Source organism: Sorex fumeus, unplaced genomic scaffold (assembly GCF_029834395.1).
Source record: "Sorex fumeus unplaced genomic scaffold, SorFum_2.1 ptg000022l, whole genome shotgun sequence".
Taxonomy (NCBI): domain Eukaryota; kingdom Metazoa; phylum Chordata; class Mammalia; order Eulipotyphla; family Soricidae; genus Sorex; species Sorex fumeus.
The window spans coordinates 411,637-430,430 of record NW_026606079.1 but is presented as its reverse complement, the minus strand read 5'-3'; the positions used below and the strand labels follow the sequence as shown (position 1 = coordinate 430,430).

General features: G+C 53.0%; 1 protein-coding gene across 1 annotated transcript in view; it reads right to left on the bottom strand.

Annotated features, from left to right (window-relative positions):
• WDR25 (WD repeat domain 25) overlaps positions 1-9,344 on the bottom strand; it is a 98,774-nt gene extending 89,430 nt beyond the window's left edge. Inside the window, exons 1-2 of the mRNA XM_056113687.1 lie at positions 9,168-9,344; positions 7,458-8,296 (exon numbers count right to left, since the gene is read on the bottom strand). Of these exons, the coding sequence (XP_055969662.1) occupies positions 7,458-8,261 (804 nt within the window). The 5' untranslated portion in view covers positions 8,262-8,296; positions 9,168-9,344. The remainder of the gene's footprint in view (positions 1-7,457; positions 8,297-9,167) is intronic.
• Positions 9,345-18,794: the final 9,450 nt, after the last annotated feature.

The following is an 18,794-nucleotide window of genomic DNA, read 5'->3' as shown; positions in this document are numbered from 1 at the left end:
TGACTTAATTTCTCTGGCTGTAAATTTTTCAAAACTAATACAAGCTTATTTTACAGCTCACAGCACATTTAGAACATATTAAAATAACTCTCTCTCTCTCTCTCTCTCTCTCTCTTTCTCCACTCTTCCAGGCCCAATTGAAATTTATGAATTCCAAAACTACACTTTAAGGAGATGAAGGAACTGGCACTCCAAGTTCTTTAGATTAATCAGATGGATTGGGTTGTTTTTCTCCTGGTCAAGAAAAGAAATCATCTTTCAGCGAATGTTACCTTGAGTCGAGGACTCTCACAGTTTGGCCTGAGTTGAGCAGCTTATACTGTCTTACTGTGCCCCCTAGCGGCAAGTGGGATTTTTGCTTCTAAAAATTCTTAGCCCAAGACTGGAAATGAAACTCAAAAATTGGGGGTTTCATCTTTAGTGACCGCTTAACGCATGAAAACTCTGGGTCGGCAGAAGGCTCAAGTAGCACCAACCAGCCTTGTAAATCCTCAGACAATGAGTTTAGTAATATCATTGTGAGATATCTCAAATTGACACTTATTGATCTAAGTTTTGATAATTCAATTTCAACTCTGTGTTGTAACACATAATGTGAAGGAAATTCGTTTGCATAAGGGGTTGGGGGGTGGGGAACTGGAGACAACAGTGATGAGAAGGGCACACTGGAGGTGGGACTGATGTGGGAGCACTGAATGCCTGAAACAGCTATATTATGAGCAATCTGAAAAATCACCGTGTTGATTTTTTAAAAGAAACCGTCTATTTTTTAAAAGAAACAACTTTGTACCGCGTGCAACAGAGAGAGAGGATAGAAAAACAGGGCTGGCCGCGCCCCAAGCTCTGGAAGATTCTAGCTCCATCCATGATGGGGCTGAGCTGGGTCCACCCTGGACAGGACAGAGTGAGACGCCACCTTGTGGTCAAGACAGGGAAAGCATGAGGGTGAGTTGGAGGCCGTGTGCCAGGCTGTCCTCGGGCACTCGCACCCAACAGCAGGTACTTTTCAGGAACCCCAGGCATCTGTGCTTTGTGTCCACTCCGTCTAGTCAGGCTGAGGCTCAGAGATGTGAGTTCACTCTCGCGAGATCACACAGCCAGTCCGCAGCAGAGACGATTCAGGCTGGAATTTCGGGCGCCAGCCCTCCGTCCCTTTCCTCCTTCCCCATCAGCGGGCAGCAAAAAGGCATCATGGCAGGCATGAGGCAAAGGACAAGGGGAAAGGCACCCAGAAAAGGAACGCAGGGCTAGATAGTCAGGGCGCCCTGCCACACACATGCCTGCAGCTCATGCCCTATAGGACCATCGGAACGGGCTGGGCTCCTACCAGACCTCGCTCCAGACTGAGTACACGAGCCTGCCCTATGCCCTCCCACCACACCTGGTCCTGAGGTCCCTGCCATTACCCACACGGCCACCTCTGACAACAGCGCAGGGAGAACCCCAGTGCCTGGGGCTGTGGGGTTGCCCACCAGGCTCCACTCTGACCCAAGCGCCCGGAACACCTGGACTCAGCCAGGGCTGCTCTCTCCAGCCCAGGCCCCCACGGCCCCAGCCCCTCTTCCCCACTGGCTCCTCCTGTCCCTGCCACACATTATCCATACCAAAAGTTGTTTAAAATCAGGCTCGCCGGGGTACGGTGCCACCAGCAGGTCAATCTGTACCTGTGAGGCGAGTGCATCAGCAGCCTGATGACACCTTCAGACTTCCAGATACCCCAAAACTGCTGCTGTTCCTTTGGCTAGACCCCATAAACCTGGGGAAAGTTTACCAAGAAAGTAAATGGCCAAAAGTTCGGTATGTGGGAGACACACCCACAAACCACCTCTGGCTCGCTATATAATTGGAGGCAAGGCCTCCCTGGTTACTGATTGAACTGCTTAACGGCCATGATCCCAGAGATTCAGAAACAACCTCGAAACCCAACGGCTTTTGGTAGAGATGTGTCTGGCCTCCGCAATGGGTTACCAGTGCCAGACCGCCCCAGGGGGAAAGGGTGTTATCCCTCCGCCTGTTCCCCCTTGGCGGCTTGGTGGCCGCCACCTTCCAGAGGACACTGGACAGTCAGGTTTGGGCCCGCAGTGACGAGAGACGCAGAGCCTCACAGGATGGAGGTGGAGCCGGCCCTTTCCTCCCCACCCCAACGAGACCCCGAGTCACTGCCCACAAACCGCCTCTCTGGCTCCTGATCAAGCTGCTTATTGGCCATGATCCCAGACTCTCAGAAGCAAATCTCGGAACCCAGCGGCTTTTGGCAGAAATGTGTCCCGTCCCTGCAGTAGGTTACCGATGCCGGGTCACCCCAGATGGGAATAGTTTTCGTGCCTTGGCCTGTTCCCCCTGGCGGCCCGGTGGCCACCATCCTCCAGAGGCCACTGGACAGTCAGGTTCGGGCCCACAGTGACGAGACACGTGGGGCCTCACAGGATGGGTGTGAAGCCAGCCCTTTCCTCCCCACCCCATCGAGACCCCGAGTCGCCGCCCACGAAAGGCCTCTCTGGCTCCTGATCAAGCTGCTTAATGGCCATGATCTCAGAGACTCAGAAACAAATTTCGAAACCCAGCGGCTTTTGGCAAAAATTCATCCAGACCCCGCAGTAGGTTACTGTTGCCGGGCTACCCCAGGGGGGAAAGGGCGCTGTCCCTCCACCTGCTCCCCCTTGGCAGCTCGGTGGCCGCCATCCTCCAGAGGCCAATGGACAGTCAGGTGACTGACTGTGAGGCCCGTGAGGCCCTGCACAGTGACAAGACACGCAGGGCCTCACAGGATAGATGGAGCTGGCCCTTTCCTCCACACCCCAACGAGACCCTGAGTCGCCGCCCATGAACGGCCTCTCTGGCTCCTGATCAAGCTGCTTAATGCCCATGACCCAAGAGACTCAGAAACAAATCTCGGAACCCAGCAGGTTTTGGCAGAAATCCCTCCAGATTTAAGTAAAGTAAAGTAAAGGCCCTCCCGTTGATCGTCGATTTGCTCGAGCGGGCCCAGTAACGTCTCCATTGGAGACTTTGTTGTTACTGTGTCTGGCATATCGAATACTCTCGGTAGCTTGCCGGGCTCTCCGAGAGGGGCGGAGGAATCGAACTCGGGTCGGCCATGTTGGCCGCTTGTAAGGCGAATGCCCTACCCGCTGTGCTATTGCTCCAGCAGGTTTTGGCAGAAATCCCTCCAGATTTAATTGTTAAAATTTCGGAATTTCAAAATTGCATGGCCACTACTGTAGCCATGCAACACCATATGTTATTCATAACCAGCAATAGAAAACAAATAGTGTACTGTTGCCTTTTTGGAAGATCTGAGTGTTGGAGCAAAATCCCAAATAATAATGGTGGGTATGGTGTCAAAATATTGAATGTAATCAAAGTGGAGAAAGAGTACTGTGAAAATCATCTCCCCCACAGGTAGGGGGAGGGTGTGGGATGGGGGTATATTGGGGTTTTGGGTGGTGAAGAATGGGTACTGGTGAAGGTATGGCTGTTTCATAGTATAACCGAGACTTAAACCGGAAAGCTTTGTAACTGCTCTCACGGTGATTCAATAAATAAAATTATAAAAAATGAAAAAAAATAATAAATAAAATCAGGCTTGGAGAAGAGCTGGAGTCATAGTACAGTGGGTAGGGTGTCTGACTTGCACACAGCCAACCCAGGTTCCATCCTGGACATCTCATATGGTCCCCTGAGCACCACTGGGTGTGGCCCTGTTTAAAATCAATTTGCCAGGCTGGAGCGATAGCACAGCAGTTAGGGCGTTTGCCTTGCATGCGGCCAACCCGGGTTTGATTCCCAGCATCCATATGGTCCCCCGAGCACCGCCAGGAGTAATTCCTGAGTGCATGAGCCAGGAATAACCCCTGTGCATCGCCAGGTGTGGCCCAAAAAGCAACAAATAAATAAATAAGATCAATTTGCCCTTTGCATGCAGCCGACCCAGGTCCCATCCCAGCACCACACAGAGTTCTCGGAGCACCACCCGGAACGACCCCTAAGCACAGAGCCAGGAGTAAGGCCCGAGCACGCCAAGTGTGACGCCCAAAACAAAAATAAAAGTAATGGGCCTAAGAAATAGTACAGCAGGGAGGACGTTTGCCTTGCATGTGACCAACCTGGGTTTGATCCCCAGCACCCCATATGGTCCCTCAAGCGCTCCAAGAGTGATCCGTGAGTGCACAGACAGAAGCATGCCTCAAGCACCACCAGGTATGGCCCCAAAACAAAAACAGATAGCCTTTGCGATTGGAATTTATTTGTTCTTACTTCAGGAAAACTTGATTTGGGGGGGAAAGTAGGTTCAAGAAGAATATATCCTTCACATTCAGAACCATGCAACTTGGAGTCCCACTTTCAGAATTTTAACTACCTTAATAATGCTACAAATATAAGATATTGACAGAGAGCTCACAACTTGAACCAATCGGTGCAGACGGTAACTTAATGTCTTGTCAAGTGCTTCTATTGATTGGTTTTATATCATTCCTGTTACAGAAGAGGATGCCTTTTTCAAAACCTCATTAATAACTGTCCCAATTTATATTTAAAATAGCTAAAGAGCACTGGGTTAATTGGGAGGAATAAAATAATTGGTTACTCTTGCTGCAAATCCAGGGATAAGGGGTAAGTGAACAGAACTTTTTTTTTTTTTTTTTGCGTTTTGGGAGGGCTGGAGCGATAGCATAGCGGTAGGGCGTTTGCCTTACAAGCGGCCAACATAGCCGACCCGAGTTCGATTCCTCCACCCCTCTCGGAGAGCCCGGCAAGCTACCGAGAGTATTCGATATGCCAGACACAGTAACAACAAAGTCTCCAATGGAGACGTTACTGGGCCCGCTCGAGCAAATCGACGATCAACGGGAGGGCCTTTACCTTTACCTTTTACCTTGCGTTTTGGGTCACACCTGGCGATGCTCAGGGGTTACTCCTGGCTCTGCACTCAGGAATTACCCCTGGCAGTGCTCAGGGGACCACATAGGATGCTGGGAATCAAACTTGGGTTGGCCGCGTGCAAGGCAAACACCCTAGCCACTGTGCTATCCCTCCAGTCCCCAGAACTATTTTTAAAACATTAGTTTTCAATTTAAATACAACTCACAACTATTGGCTTTTTTTTTTTTTTTGGCTTTTTGGGTCACACCCGGTGATGCACAGGAGTTACTCCTGGTTCATGCACTCAGGAATTACTCCTGGCGGTGCTCGGGGGACCATATGGGATGCTGGGAATCAAACCCGGGTTGGCTGTGTGCAAGGCAAACGCCCTACCCGCTGTGCTATCGCTCCGGCCCCCCGGACTGGAGCGATAGCACAGCGGTAGGGCGTTTGCCTTGCATGCAGCCAACATGGCCAACCCGAGTTCGATTCCTCCGCCCCTCTCGGAGAGCCTGGCAAGCTACCGAGAGTATCGAGCCCACACGGCAGAGCCTGGCAAGCCACCCGTGATCTATTCAATATGCCAAACACAGTAACAACAAAATCTCCAATGGAGACGTTACTAGACCCGCTCGAGCAAATCGATGAACAATGGGAGGGCCTTTACCTTTACCTTTTACCACAACTATTAGCCTGTGGAGGCAAAAAGGGCTGGGTAGTGTTGTGGGTTTTGTTTTAATTTCTTGACTAATCTTTAAAGTTGGTTTGTGGGGGGTGGAGTGATAGTACAGCAGGTAGGGCGTTTGCCTTGCACGCGGCCAACCCAGGTTCGATCCCCAGCATGGTCCCCGGAGCACCGCCAGGAGTGATTCCTGAGTGCAGAGCCAGGAGGAACCCCTGTGCAATGTCCGGGTGTGACCCAAAAAAGCAAAAAAATAAATAAATTAAAAAATAAAGTAGGTTTGCTTTGTTTTTGAGATTACTGGATCATCATTTAATGTGTACTATGAAGAGATTAATGATATGTATAAAGGGCTTTACCAAAATCCACTACACACTACTCAAGTATAGAAGGCAAATCAAGACATGTCTGTGCTCTGACGTTAGTTGCACATAGTGTGGTGCTAATGGGCTGAACATATACAAAACACGCCTTACACACAGGACAGGATTGAGTCCCAGCACTGCCTGGTCCCCGGAGTATCACATACCACTGGGAGCAACCCCAGAGCCCAGAGCCGGAAGTAGCCCCCACGCACCACTAGGTGTGACCCAGAAACAAACAAAAATGGAATCTTCTGGTTTGGCTCATTTCCAAATCCTTACTTGTCTTAGACTTGCTTTCTTCCTTTCTGAACGTGTCTCCAAAGGCCCAAATCCTCCAAATAGGGGACTGGAGAGACAGACCAGGGATTAGATGCTTGCCTTGCTCTCAACTACCTTGGTTTGATCCTCAGCACCTCCTACAGTTCCCCAAGCACTGCCAGGAGTGATCCCTGAGAAGAGCAGGGAATAAGTTCTGAGCACAGTCGATGCAGCCGTTCCCCAACAACAACACCTCAAAATGCAATGGCAGACACAAGATTCTAGAACTCTGGAGAACGTGGCAGGGCTGGAGAGAGAGCGCAGCAGGGAGGGTGCTTGCCTTGCACCCAGCCAATCCGGGTTCGGTGCCCCGAATTCCATTTGGTCCCCCAAGCCTTGCCAGAATAATTCCTGTACGCAGAGCCAAGAGTAAGCCCTGAGCAAGCTGGGTGTGGCCCCCACACACAGCAGAAGGAAGCAGGGATACTGAGCACCTGACTCGACAGGGGCTTGGCAAGCATTTTTCTCCCCTGACCACGCACATGTGTTAATGATGTCTAATACCGGGGAGAAACCAGACTCAGCAGGGCATAGCTTGGATCACAGCGGGAATGTGGAAAATCACCTGCCTCACCCCCACGCTGTCTCTTCCCCTCTGGAATGTCTGGGGCACCTTGCAAGAGGCCGAGGAGTGGGGTGGGGGGGCTGGCGCCCAGGCAGGGGACACACATGTCACCCCTATTCATGGAATCGCTCACCATGCAGCTGTGTTCCTCTGGAGCTCACAAATACCCAAGCAACAGTGGAGAGAGTCTGGGCACCATCGGGACATACCCACCAGGTCTCACAGCCCCTCCCCAGTCAGGCCTTGCCTCCCTGCCCAGACTCAGGCTCCCCACTGCCCCCTTCGAGCCTCCAGGCCCTCTCACATAAGGACACCTTCCACCCAGTGACCCTTCACCGAGGCCCTCAGGCTGGCTGGACCCCTCCCATGCTGAGGGTCCTCCCCTCGCTCTCTGCCTCCACCTGTCCACCCCTGTAGCCCACAAAGTGGCCACGGCTGACCTTTCAGCAGGAGCTACAGGGGTCTCAGGCTTCTCTCTTGGCTCTGTCAACGACCTCAATGTCCCTGGGGATCAGGACAGCGTCCTGGGGGTGGGGCGGGCAGGGGGCAGGGCAGGGCTGACCACCCATAATCCCCTCCGGAACAGAACAGAGAAGCGTGTGAACACCCCACATGCCACACTCGGCCTAGAACCATCCCGGCCGATCCCCAAGTGCAGGCTCACCCTGAAGGTCTTGTCCATGGACGTGGAGAGCAGCATGTGGCTGCGGGAGACGACAGGACACCACTGGATGCTGTTCACCGGCCCGCGGTGGCCTCGCAGATGGAAGAGCACCTTCTTGGCAATCAGGGTTTCTTTGTACTGACTCTTCAGGTATGGCTCGATGAACTCGGACACTTGGGGGCGCACACATAGAGGGGCGGGGGGCCGGAGCCGGACAGCCGAGGAACCCTGCGGCCCTCCATCTCTGTTCTTCCTGGTCTCTGTGCTCAACCCTGGCAACTGTCGGAATCTCTTGGGGGTATAGGGCACGACACCGTCCTCACCCCGCTTCCTCTGAAGACAGTTGACAGTTTTCCGGGTGGTTTCGGCTTTGGTCTGAGCAGGGGTAAGCGGCTCCAGGGAGCAGGAACTTTCCCAGGGGCGCTTTGGGGCTTTCCCACCAGCTGCTGTCACGGGCACGTGGCTCGAGGGAACGTGGCTTGTCCACAAGGAGGAACAAGGCTGGTGACTGGGGACGGTGATTTCCGGCGCTGCCCAAGGCCACTGCAGTCTCTGGCTGGGGCAGGATGCTGGGGCCACTTTCCCGAGCCGTGCCAGCGGGAGGTGAAGACGAGGTCCCGCTGCCTCTCCACAAGAGCCAGGCTGGGGGGGCAGCGCTCCCCCTTCCGACTCACCCAAGGCACCTGAGGCAAAATCCAAAGGTTGGACCACAGCAGAAGAGTCTCTCGGCCCCGCCGCACCACAGCCATCAGGCTCCGGCTCCGCGTCTGAGTCCGAGTCATCGTAAGCCACCAAGGACGCCATGGCAGTTACGGCTGCTGTCCTTCACGGCGAACAACCTAAGAGCAAACAGGGCCAGCGTCAGGGAGCGTGCACAGAAGGACCTGGACCACCTGGAGTCAGAAGGAAGGATGCAAGGCTGGAGCGATGGTAGAGCAGGGAGGGTGTTTGCCTTGCACGCAGCCGACCCAGGTTCAATCTCCAGCATTCCATATGGTCCCCCAAGCACCTCCACAAGTGATTCCTGAGTGCAGAGCCAGGAATAACCCTTGAGCAAGACAGTATGCCCCAAAAAAACAAAAAAAGAAAGAGGAGGAGGAGGAGGAAGAGGAGGAGGAGGCAGAGGAGGAGGAGGAGGCAGAGGAGGAAGAGAGAGGAGAGGGGAGGGGCGGGGGAGGATACAAATGACCTGGGTTCAGTCCTGGCACCCCGTATGATCCCCCAAGCACTGCCAGGAGGGATCCCTGACCACAGAGCCACAAATAAGCCCTGAGCACAGCCAAGTGTGCCACCTTCCCCGGCCTGGCCCGCCCCTATAAAACTGAACATATGGTTCGAAGGCCAGGAAGACGGGCTGAAGCGCTAGTACAGCAGTTAGGGTGTTTGCCTTGCTCGCGGCCAACCTGGGTTCAATTCCCAGCATCCCATATGGTTCCCTGAGCACCGCCAGGAGTAATTCCTGAGAGCCAGGAGTAACCCCTGAGCATCACCAGTTGTGCGCAAAAAATCAGCCCCAAAAAAGAATGCCAGGGAGACAGAAAATTCAGGGTTTCAGCCTGGAGTGTTTATGCTATTAACGTGAGCATGGTCACCAGAAAATCCAGAAATCAGAGAAAATCAGAAAACTCCCCCCACCAGCAGAGAGAGCAAAGGAGCAGGACGGACCACCCGGGGGTTCAGAGACACTACACAGGCCCTGGCGTCTCCTACCTTAATAAACCTCCAGCATGGAGCCATAGTACAGCAGGTAGGGTATTTGCCTTGCACGAGGCCGATCTGGGTTCGATCCCTGGCACCCCATATGGTCTCCCCTGAGTCTGCCAGGAGTGATCCCTGAGTGCAGAAGCAGGAGTAAGCCCTGAGAACCACCGGATATGGGCCCAAAACCTACATAAACAAACAAACAAACAAACAAACCTTCATTATGGGGATCAGGCAAATTCCAGAGGATTCCCTCCCTTAAGTCACTGCAGACTGCCTGGCACCCACCTCTCCCAGGAACAAGTTTCAAGTCAACGACCCCCACACTTCCCACACCTTTCTACCAAAAGGCATCTTTGCTTGTACACAAAAACACAGTGTGAAGTCTGCCTCCACCCATAAGAGAGCTACATAAGACATCTGTATCAGGCCAGCCCATCGCAAATGGGCAGCTCCGGGAACCGGGCCCTGTGGGTGATTTGATACCTTGGTTCTCTCAATGGGCTCAAGGCCCGCCCCAATCAGACATTTCCCCTGGGCAAGGCCCCCATACAGCCTGCGGTGGAGACCCCCGGAGCAACCTTGACCCAGCTGTTCCATGGAGGGCCCCATACACCCTGCAGTCCTCAGAGGCCACCCCGGCTCGTGGGCATAATTGAACACCATAATTGTCCTCCAAAGGACAGAGGAGAGCGGGCTGGGAGCCCATGAGCCCCACTCGAACTAGGGGAGAGACAGAAGCTTCCCCCACTCTGCTCCCCACCCTGCCTGGGGCAGACAGGGCCGGGCAGGGGGCAAGACAGAATGTGTGTGCTGCGGGGCTGGCTCGATAGCACAGTGGGTAGGGCGTTTGCCTTGCACGCGGCAGCTGACCGGGGTTCGATTCCCAGCATCCCATAAGGTCCCGGGAGCACCGCCAGGAGTCATTTTCCTGGGTGCAGAGCCAGGAGGAAACCCCTGAGCATCAGGGCCAGGTGCGACCCAAAATGCAAAAAAAAAAAAAAAAAAAAAAGAATGTGTGTGCTGGGAGGAGAGCCAGGGAGGGCCTGGGCTCAGTGTCCATGGGGGAGGGGCCACCCAGGCAAGGTGTGCAAAGGGGCTGCAGGAGCGGAGGGTGCAGGGGCCCCCAGACGCACCGTCCTGGACCCACCTGACCAGTGAGATGGGGTCTGAGGCTGAGGCGAGGGAAAGGGAAAGGGAAGACGAGAGAGAGCCGAGGGGAGCGACAGAACCTGTAGTGGGCGCCAAGTGCTGTCTCGGGCGTCCGGGGGTCGGGACTAGACAGCACACGGGTTCCATCGGGGTGGTCCCATCGGGCACCCGGGGGGGTGGGGGGGGGGAAATTCCTGGGCCACAGAGCCAGGAGGAAGCCCTGAGCGGCTGTGGCCCCCAAACAAAACCAACGGAAAGTTCTCTGGAAACTGGGGTGGGGGGGTGGGGGGGTGACGGAGGAGCCCGGACCCCGCCTCTGGGCGACCTGTCCCAGGCGGCCCCGGAGGGGGAAGGAAACGGGGTCTTTCCCCGGCACAGGGGCTTCCTGGTTTATCTAGTCCGGACCCAGCCCGGGACCAAACGGGAGTTTTCACGGCCCCAGCGCGCTGGGGGCTGAGGCGGGTTCTGACGGGGGCGTGTGGGGGGGAACTGGCGCGTTCCGTCGGGGGAGGGCGGCGAGGGGTGCCCCAGCGCCCGGGAGGGAGGCGGTGAGGAAGGGCCCGCACGGCGCGGTGCGGAGCGCGGGGCGGCGCCCGGGTCCCGGCCCCCCGCGCCCCCGGCCCGCCGCTCACCACACGCACCGGAAGCGCTCCGTCCTCCCGCAGGCCGCCCGGCTGCGCCCGCCTCCCCGGCGCGTTCCGCAGGCGCCGGCGCCGCCAGCCAATCGGAAGCGGCCTGGGCGCCCCGCCCCCGGCGAGGGCAGCCAATGAGAGCGCGGCCGGCCCGGAAGTGCTTCCGGCCGGACGTCGTTTCCACGGACGCCCTGGAGGCCGCCCGTGGCGGAGCGCAGGGCATCGCGGACTGGCCCCTCCGGGCCTTGGTGAGTCGCAGGGTCGAGGGAGGGACGGACGAGGGGACGGAGAGGGGTGGCCGGGGGACCGCTCCGGAGAGCCGCCTCCCGCCAGAGGCCTCCTCAGAGCCCTCCCGGGGCGGCAGCGGCAGCGGCGTGCGCGCCCGTCCCCGCTTCAGAGGCTGCGGCGGCTCCCCGAGTCCCCGCGGGTCCTCCAGGCGGGCCGTCCCGGCGCCCGGCTGCCGAGGCGAGCGCCCTCCCGGGACGGGGCGCCCCGCCCGCCTCAGCCGCCGCCCCCCGCGGCCGTCCGCCCGCTGCCCAGCTGGTGCGAGGGCGGGCCGGGCTGATGCAACGGGCGTCCCCACACCCGCCGCCGGGCCGGGCCGGCTCCGCCCGGGGCGCGCCCCCCTCACCTGGAGAAGCGGGGTGACTTCCCAGAAACCCCGCGCGGGGGGTTGGGGGGGCGCGGCCCCGAAAGGGAAACTGAAAGCGGGGAGGGGAGGCTATTAAAGGGGCGCCCCGCCGCCGCGCACCACACACCCCGGCGCCGCCGCACCGTCCGCCCTCCTCGGACAGGTAGGGACTGCCCGGCCGGACTGGCCCCCCGAGGGCACCGGACTCCCCAGCGAAGTGTTGCGGGGCCGGGGGCGGGGGGAGACCCGCCCGAGCGCTCAGCATCCACACCCCAACCTCCTTAGTAGATTGTATTGGGACGGAAAAGAACTTTTTGGGCTACACCCGGCAACGCACTGGGGTCCCTCCTGGCTCTGCACTCAGGAATCACTCCTGGCAGTGCTCAGGGGACCCTGTGGGATGCTGGGACTCGACAGGGGTTCCTCCTGATTCTGCACTCGGGAATCACTCCTGGCAGTGCTCGGGGGACCCTATGGGATGCTGGGACTCGACAGGGGTTCCTCCTGATTCTGCACTCGGGAATCTCTCCTGGCAGTGCTCAGGGGACCCTATGGGATGCTGGGACTCGACAGGGGTTCCTCCTGATTCTGCACTCGGGAATCACTCCTGGCAGTGCTCGGTGGACACTATGGGATGCTGGGACTCAAACCCGGGTCGGCCGCGTGCAAGGCAAACGCCCGACCCGCTGTGCTATTATCGCTCTAGCCCCGGGAAAAGAACTTTCAGGGAGGAAAAAGAGAAAACTGCGCAGGACCTCAGGCCTCCGGGGCTCCTTCCTGGGTCTGAGGAGTCATTTTCTCCTTCCAGCATCGGGTGGCCCAAGGCCATGGGCAACCCCACATCCTGGTGCTGTCCCCAGCACCCAGAAGGTAGTTGACTCCTTCCCCGATGCCTGGCCTCCCCCCCCCCCCCCCACACACACACACACATCGTCAGGGCAGTAAATGGTTTTGGAGGTCACACCCGGCGATGCACAGGGGTTCCTCCTGGCTCTGCACTCAGGAATTACTCCTGGCAGCGCTCTAGGGCCATATGGAATGCCAGGGAGTGAACCCGGGTCTGCCCTGTGCCAGGCAAACGCTCTCCCCACTGTGCTATCTATCGCTCAAGCCCCAGTTTTAAATAGAAAATGTTGGGACTGGAGCGATAGCACAGCAGGGAGGGCGTTTGCCTTGCACACAGCAGACCCGGGTTCAATTCCCAGCATCCCACATATGGTCCCCTGAGCACCGCCAGGAGTAATTCCTGAGTGCATGAGCCAGGAGGAACCCTTGAGCATTGCCGGGTGTGACCCAAAAAGCAAATAAATAAATAGAAAAGGCAGATGGCAGAAGGGGAGACATGGCCACCAGAATTGGCTCTCTGGGTCCAGCCTGCAGGATGTGGGTATTGTGGTTTGACCTGTGAGGCGATTTCTGGGTGTCCTGTTCTATTCATCAGTTCTGTAGTTCTTTTTTCTCTCCAAAACCCAAAACTACCCAGGTTCTACAAGAGTCTGTCCTCCAGGATGTTTGAAGTGAGCACAGGATTCAACCTCCTTAGAAAGAGGAATTGAGGGGGCTGGAGTGATAGCACAGCAGGTAGGGTGTTTGCCTTGCATGTGGCCGATCCAGGTTCGATTCCCAGCATCCCAGATGGTCCCCTGAGCACTGCCAGGAGTCATTCCTGAGTGCAAAGCAAGAAGTAACGCCTGAGCATCGCCAGGTGTGACCCGAGAAGAAGAAAAAAAAAAAAGAGGAATTGAGGGCTAAATTTTTGTTTGACTTTCTTTGTTTGGGAACCATGCCCAGCAGTGGAATGGGGGCGCTGGGGATGGGGGGGCGGGGGCGGCACATGCAGGCCCAGAGCTCTCCTGCTCCTGACTGCTGAGCCAGCTCCCTATCCAAGTGTTCATTTTTGAGTCTTTTTTTTAGCTTTCTCTCTAAAACTGTGGTTGGCGGGGGGGGGGGGGGGGGGGGGGGCACACCCACTGGTGCTACTCCTGACTTGGTGCTCAGGAGTCACCCCCGGTGATGCCCAGAGGACTCTGTAGTGACAAAGATGGAACTGGGGCAAGGCAAGCACCTTAACCCCTGCTCTGTCTGTCTGGCCCCTAGAGCTGGGTTGTCCACTGTGGAGGTTCCAGTATTATTCTTTGCTCTCTCCGTATTTGGGGTTTTAGAAAATAATAGATCGGTTGCTTCATAGATTCGCGCTTCATTTTTTAGTTGTATTTTATTATTCCATAGATCAAACAGCTTTCCTTGACAGACTCAAAGCCCTATTTAGAGTTTATGCAGTAAACACCTAAGAGAGTGGTCCTTTGGAATCTCTGGGGGCTAAATGTATGCTTTACAGTGGGAGACCCAGGTTCTGTCCCTGGGTCCCTACCACATGGGGCCCTGAGCTCCAGGTGAAGTGTACCCCTAAGTACAGTACCAGGTGTAGAGTCCAAATGCTGCCAGGTGTGACCAAAAAACATGAAACAAAGCCTTCTGGCATCTCAGACTAAGCCTGGATAATCTGCTCAGAACATGCCCACACCAGTGAACAGAGCCCACTAGTATGATTTTGGAGATTCCGAACTTGATTAAAGGGATCTGAAACTGGACTTTAATAATTAACAGAGGAATAAAGGAGGATATTGACTAGCTGAGGGGGACAGACCATGGCACAGTCTTTGAAAATGACCATGCACAGCCTGAAAGGAGAAATACGGAAGTTCTGCTCTGGTCTCTCCTCACTCCCTGAGTAATTGCATCATACCCACACAGATCCTGCGGTGTGGGCGAGTCCCACACACAGTGTATTATTTCAGTGGGTCATGAGAGTAGAATGACCTCATGCCGTTCCCTCAGATTTCACTGGAAAGAATCATTTCTTAAGTGGGTTTCTAGAGGCTAAAAGTTTTCTCCCCCCCAGATTTCCTTTAAGTATAACCCAGTTCCTCTATGGAGCTGTTTCACTGAGGGAGAGGTGAACTGTTCAGGGCTCTGCCAGACTTTCACCTGCCACGTTCTCAAGGATTTTGGTTGGTCTTGGTTTGGTATTGGTCTATAAGCCCAGAGCGCTGTCTAACATCCAGAAGGGGGAAATTTACCTTTATCAGACGTTTGCAAAAATATAATAGGAGCATATATCCCTAAAGGATAAGTAAAGCTGGATGGACTCATTTGTTCAGTAAATGTGTGACCATCTCCACTAATGTAGAACATCCACTGTAAAACCCCTGGCTTGGGGCTGGAGCGATATCACAGCAGGTAGGGCGTTTGCCTTGCACGAGGCTGATCTGGGTTTGATTCCTAGCATCCCATATGGTCCTCTGAGCACCACCAGGAGTGATTCCTGTGCATTGCCAGATGTGACCCAAAAAGCAAAAAAAAAAAAAAAAAAACCTGGCTTTGAGAAGTGCGGGAACTCTGGCTGGTGTGCAACGTATTGAAAGTATTAGAGGGGCTGGAGCAATAGGACAGCAGGGAGGGTGTTTGCCTTGCGCATGGCCGACCCGGGTTTGATTCCCAGCATCCCATATGGTCCCCTGAGCACCGCCAAGAGTAATTCCTGTGCATCACCAGATGTGACCCAAAAAGCAAAAAAAAAAAGTACTGGAGCTGGAGTATTAATCACATTTGACTGGTCTATTTCACCACTTGGTTATTTGATATGGGCCTGAGTGTTTTCTCTAAAGAGGGCTAGTCAAAAGATTCTTCCGCGTTCCTGGCCCTAAAGCCAGGAGTTTCCGTAGTTAAGTCATTTATTAAGTCATTATGATCACCAAACAATTCTGGGAATTGAGGTGGGTTCTCACTAGGTAGAAACAGAAACTGACTACCCTCACAACATGGTTTCAGTTTTAGGGTTTCTTTGACTTAGATCGGTTGAGATAAAATTTACATACTTAAATATTTAGCAAAGGTGTAAGGTGTAAATGATAATAAACCCTTCCATTTGTTTGGTCACTAGGGTTACTGAAAGGGAATTTTTGTTGGTGGGGAGAGGGCTTGTTCTAGTTTAAAATACTTTTCTTGCCTTTTGTTAAGGAATGAGAGACTATAATAACATCTTAGGTTCATGATGACTTATGATATAAAGTCCTGTCACATTATTAATAGAACAAATAATTATGCAGTATATAATAAAAGCATCAAATTTGATATAAATTAAAAACATTAGCTCAAATCTTAAAGATACTGGGACCAAAAAGATAAGGCACTTGCCTTTCATTCAGCTGATCTGGGTTCAAACTCTGGCACTGTATGAACCTTGAAAAGTGATCTATGAACACAGAGCCAGGCGTAAGCCTTGCGCACAGCTGGTGTAGCCCAAAAACAAAAAAAGAATTTTGAGTCTACTGTGATAATGACATGCCAACAAAATAATAATCTAGAATAAAAAAAAGTTTCTAGAAATACATAGCCTGCCAGAAATGAAGAAATAGAAAGACTGAGCAGACCCACAACAGATATGGACATTAGTTAGTAGTCAAAAACATCTCAAGAGTTTAAAATCTTGTTGCAATTTGTAATAAACTTTTAAAAGAATTGCCTGTAATTCTTCCCACAAATATTGAAGACAAACTCTTACAAACTCATTGTGCAATGCTAACACTTAGAACAAAACTATCCTAAAATTCCTATATAACTGCAGAGAATCCCAGATAGCCAAAGCAATCTTGAGAAAGACCCAATCTGGCCCCCTCATAGTTCTTGATTTCAAATCATACTATGGGTCTTTGGGGTTTTGGGGGGGGTTTGTTTGTTTTTCATTTTTAAAACTGATAACTCATTAAACCTCTACTGCAGTGCAGAGGTTATGTTAGACTAGACTATTTGTGTACCTGCAGGACCAAGTTTACTCCATACACAACCCTGGGAGATAAAATTAGCGGTCACCATTCGTCTGTTGTTCAGTTGGAAATTGAGGCTCATGGGTAATGTTAGGTCGTGAGATGTGGTTGAGAAGATGCACTCCTGGAACAAAATGAAGGCTTTAGTTTTTATATCCCATCTCTACACCTGCTTTCTGTGTTACTATCCAGGGCAAGTTTTTTTGTGGTAGTGGTGTTGGGGTGGTGATGTGAGTTGCACCACATCTATATTCATGAGGATATACATACTTGGCTTGGTGTTCAGGGGACTATGTGGTACAAGGGATCAAGTCTGGGTCTCCTGCCAGCAGAACATGTATTTCAGTCTTTGAGCCATCTACCAAGGAGACGGCTGTTTGTTTGGTTTGGGGTGGGCCACACCCAGTGGTACTCAGCCCACTACTGGCACTGTGCTGAGATCACTCCTAGCAGTGCTGGAGGGACCCATATGCTATGCCAGTGAACCATGGGCTTGGCCTCATACAAGGCAAGGCCTGAACACACCACATTGGCTCATAGGATTGCTGGAAGGCTTAAATGAATCAATGTGTACAGGTGCTTAGGATACTCTCGGGTGCAGAAGTGCTGGAAATGAACCCAGGGGACTGGCTTCATTGCCATCTTCATCCTGCTCTTTCAGTATACAGCAGCACGTGGTGAATGGAGCTGAAATTCAGCCAAGCCCTGTCATCCAACAAGAACAGTTTCACTAACGGTGCTGGTGCTGACTTTTACCTTGCTATTCAGTTTGCAGCATAGTTCATGCCATTTCTTTTTCCATTTCTTCCCAGGCAGCCCTTGAGCTAGGGAAGAAGTTCTTGATGGTGCCATTTTAGAGATGAGGAAGCTGATTGAGAGAAAGGAGGTTGACCTGCAGCTCAGTATCAGCCCCAGGGCAGTATCAGGTCCTTCCCTGTGCCCCGCCTTTTTCAAAGTAAAGACTCGATGATTAATAGAAGGTGCAGCACACCTTGAAAGGTTTGCCATTAAACATTGCTGCAAAATAAAGGAACCAACTATCTATAAAACCTGATAAGGCCCTTCCCATGCAGTTCACCTGAGAACAGAGCAGCTGGCCAGCAGGGAAGCTGTTCCTGTGTGTTTTTGTGGCGAGGCTGCAAAAACCTGGCAATTTGGCCCCTGTGCAATTAAGATAGAGTACTTGTCAAAGGTTCTCACCTCTAGTGAACTTTGGTTTCTGAAAGCCTTTTGGTATTTACTCCATGATCAAATGTGCATCCTTCGATGTAGGTTAACATTGCTTTGTCCTTCTTCCACAAGAAGCTTAGGTTTATCTGGTTACACCCATCACAGTGCTCCTGAGGCACTTCCACTCCGTTGTGTTTATCTGTAAACAGTCTTCCCTATGCTCTCCTCCCCACCCAGTTAATCAGCTTTCCCCCTAGTCAGACTCTGTTAATTTATAAGGTCAGATTCCCAGAAATCTATGATTTTATATGTATAAGTGAAATATTGCCTTTCTCCTCTCCTTATGCCTCATGAACAGTTTACTTTAAAGCAATATCCTTTTTGTATAGATACAGGAAGACCGTTAACACTATGCTTTGTAACTTAGGATTTGATTGGCTTTGAATATTATTCACTCCCGGGCATCTGCTTTCTCGACTTAAGCCTCGGTTGCCTTAGTTCCTAACACCCCAAAAGCAGGGTCCCGACGAGGGACTGAATGGACCCAGGGCAAGCAGTGAGCTACCCTGGCATTGAAATGGGCCAGGCCAAGGTGCCACGATTCTTAACTATAAACTAAGAGTTTGATCATAGACAAATGCTGTCATGATCCAAAGGTAACGACGAGACTAGGATCCTGCTAGGGGTGGGAAAGACTATCTGGCCTGAGCGCCGTAGTCTGAGATCGAGATGACCCTAGGAGAACAATTCTTTAAGTTTAAGATATTTCTTACTGTATCCATACCAAATGATTTCTATTAAATATGCTTATATGCTTGTCAGACAAGGAGAGGAGAGACACACCCATGGGATCCCACCCTAGGGTGGGTTGTCCTACTGAGAAAGGATCTGTCCTAGGAGCGGCTTTCCCTGAGGCTAAGAGTTCTACCCCTATTGATTGTGACCGCACCTATGTGTAATTGTTCCCCCAATTCCTCATGGAGAGAGGATTTAACTGTACTGTAGGAGTGTGCTAGGAGTTCAGAAGAAAGAAGCAGGGGTCAGAGGGATTCAGAAGGGGTTCAGAAGGAAGAAGCAGAGGTCAGAGAGGATCAGAAGGAACAGAAGGAGGATGAAGGGGGATGGAGAAGGAGAATGAAGTAGCATGGGGGAGGAAGGAGAAGGGGAGGAGAGGCAGAGAGGAAAACTGGTGTAGATGGAGAGAGAATCAGAATAAACTACGACT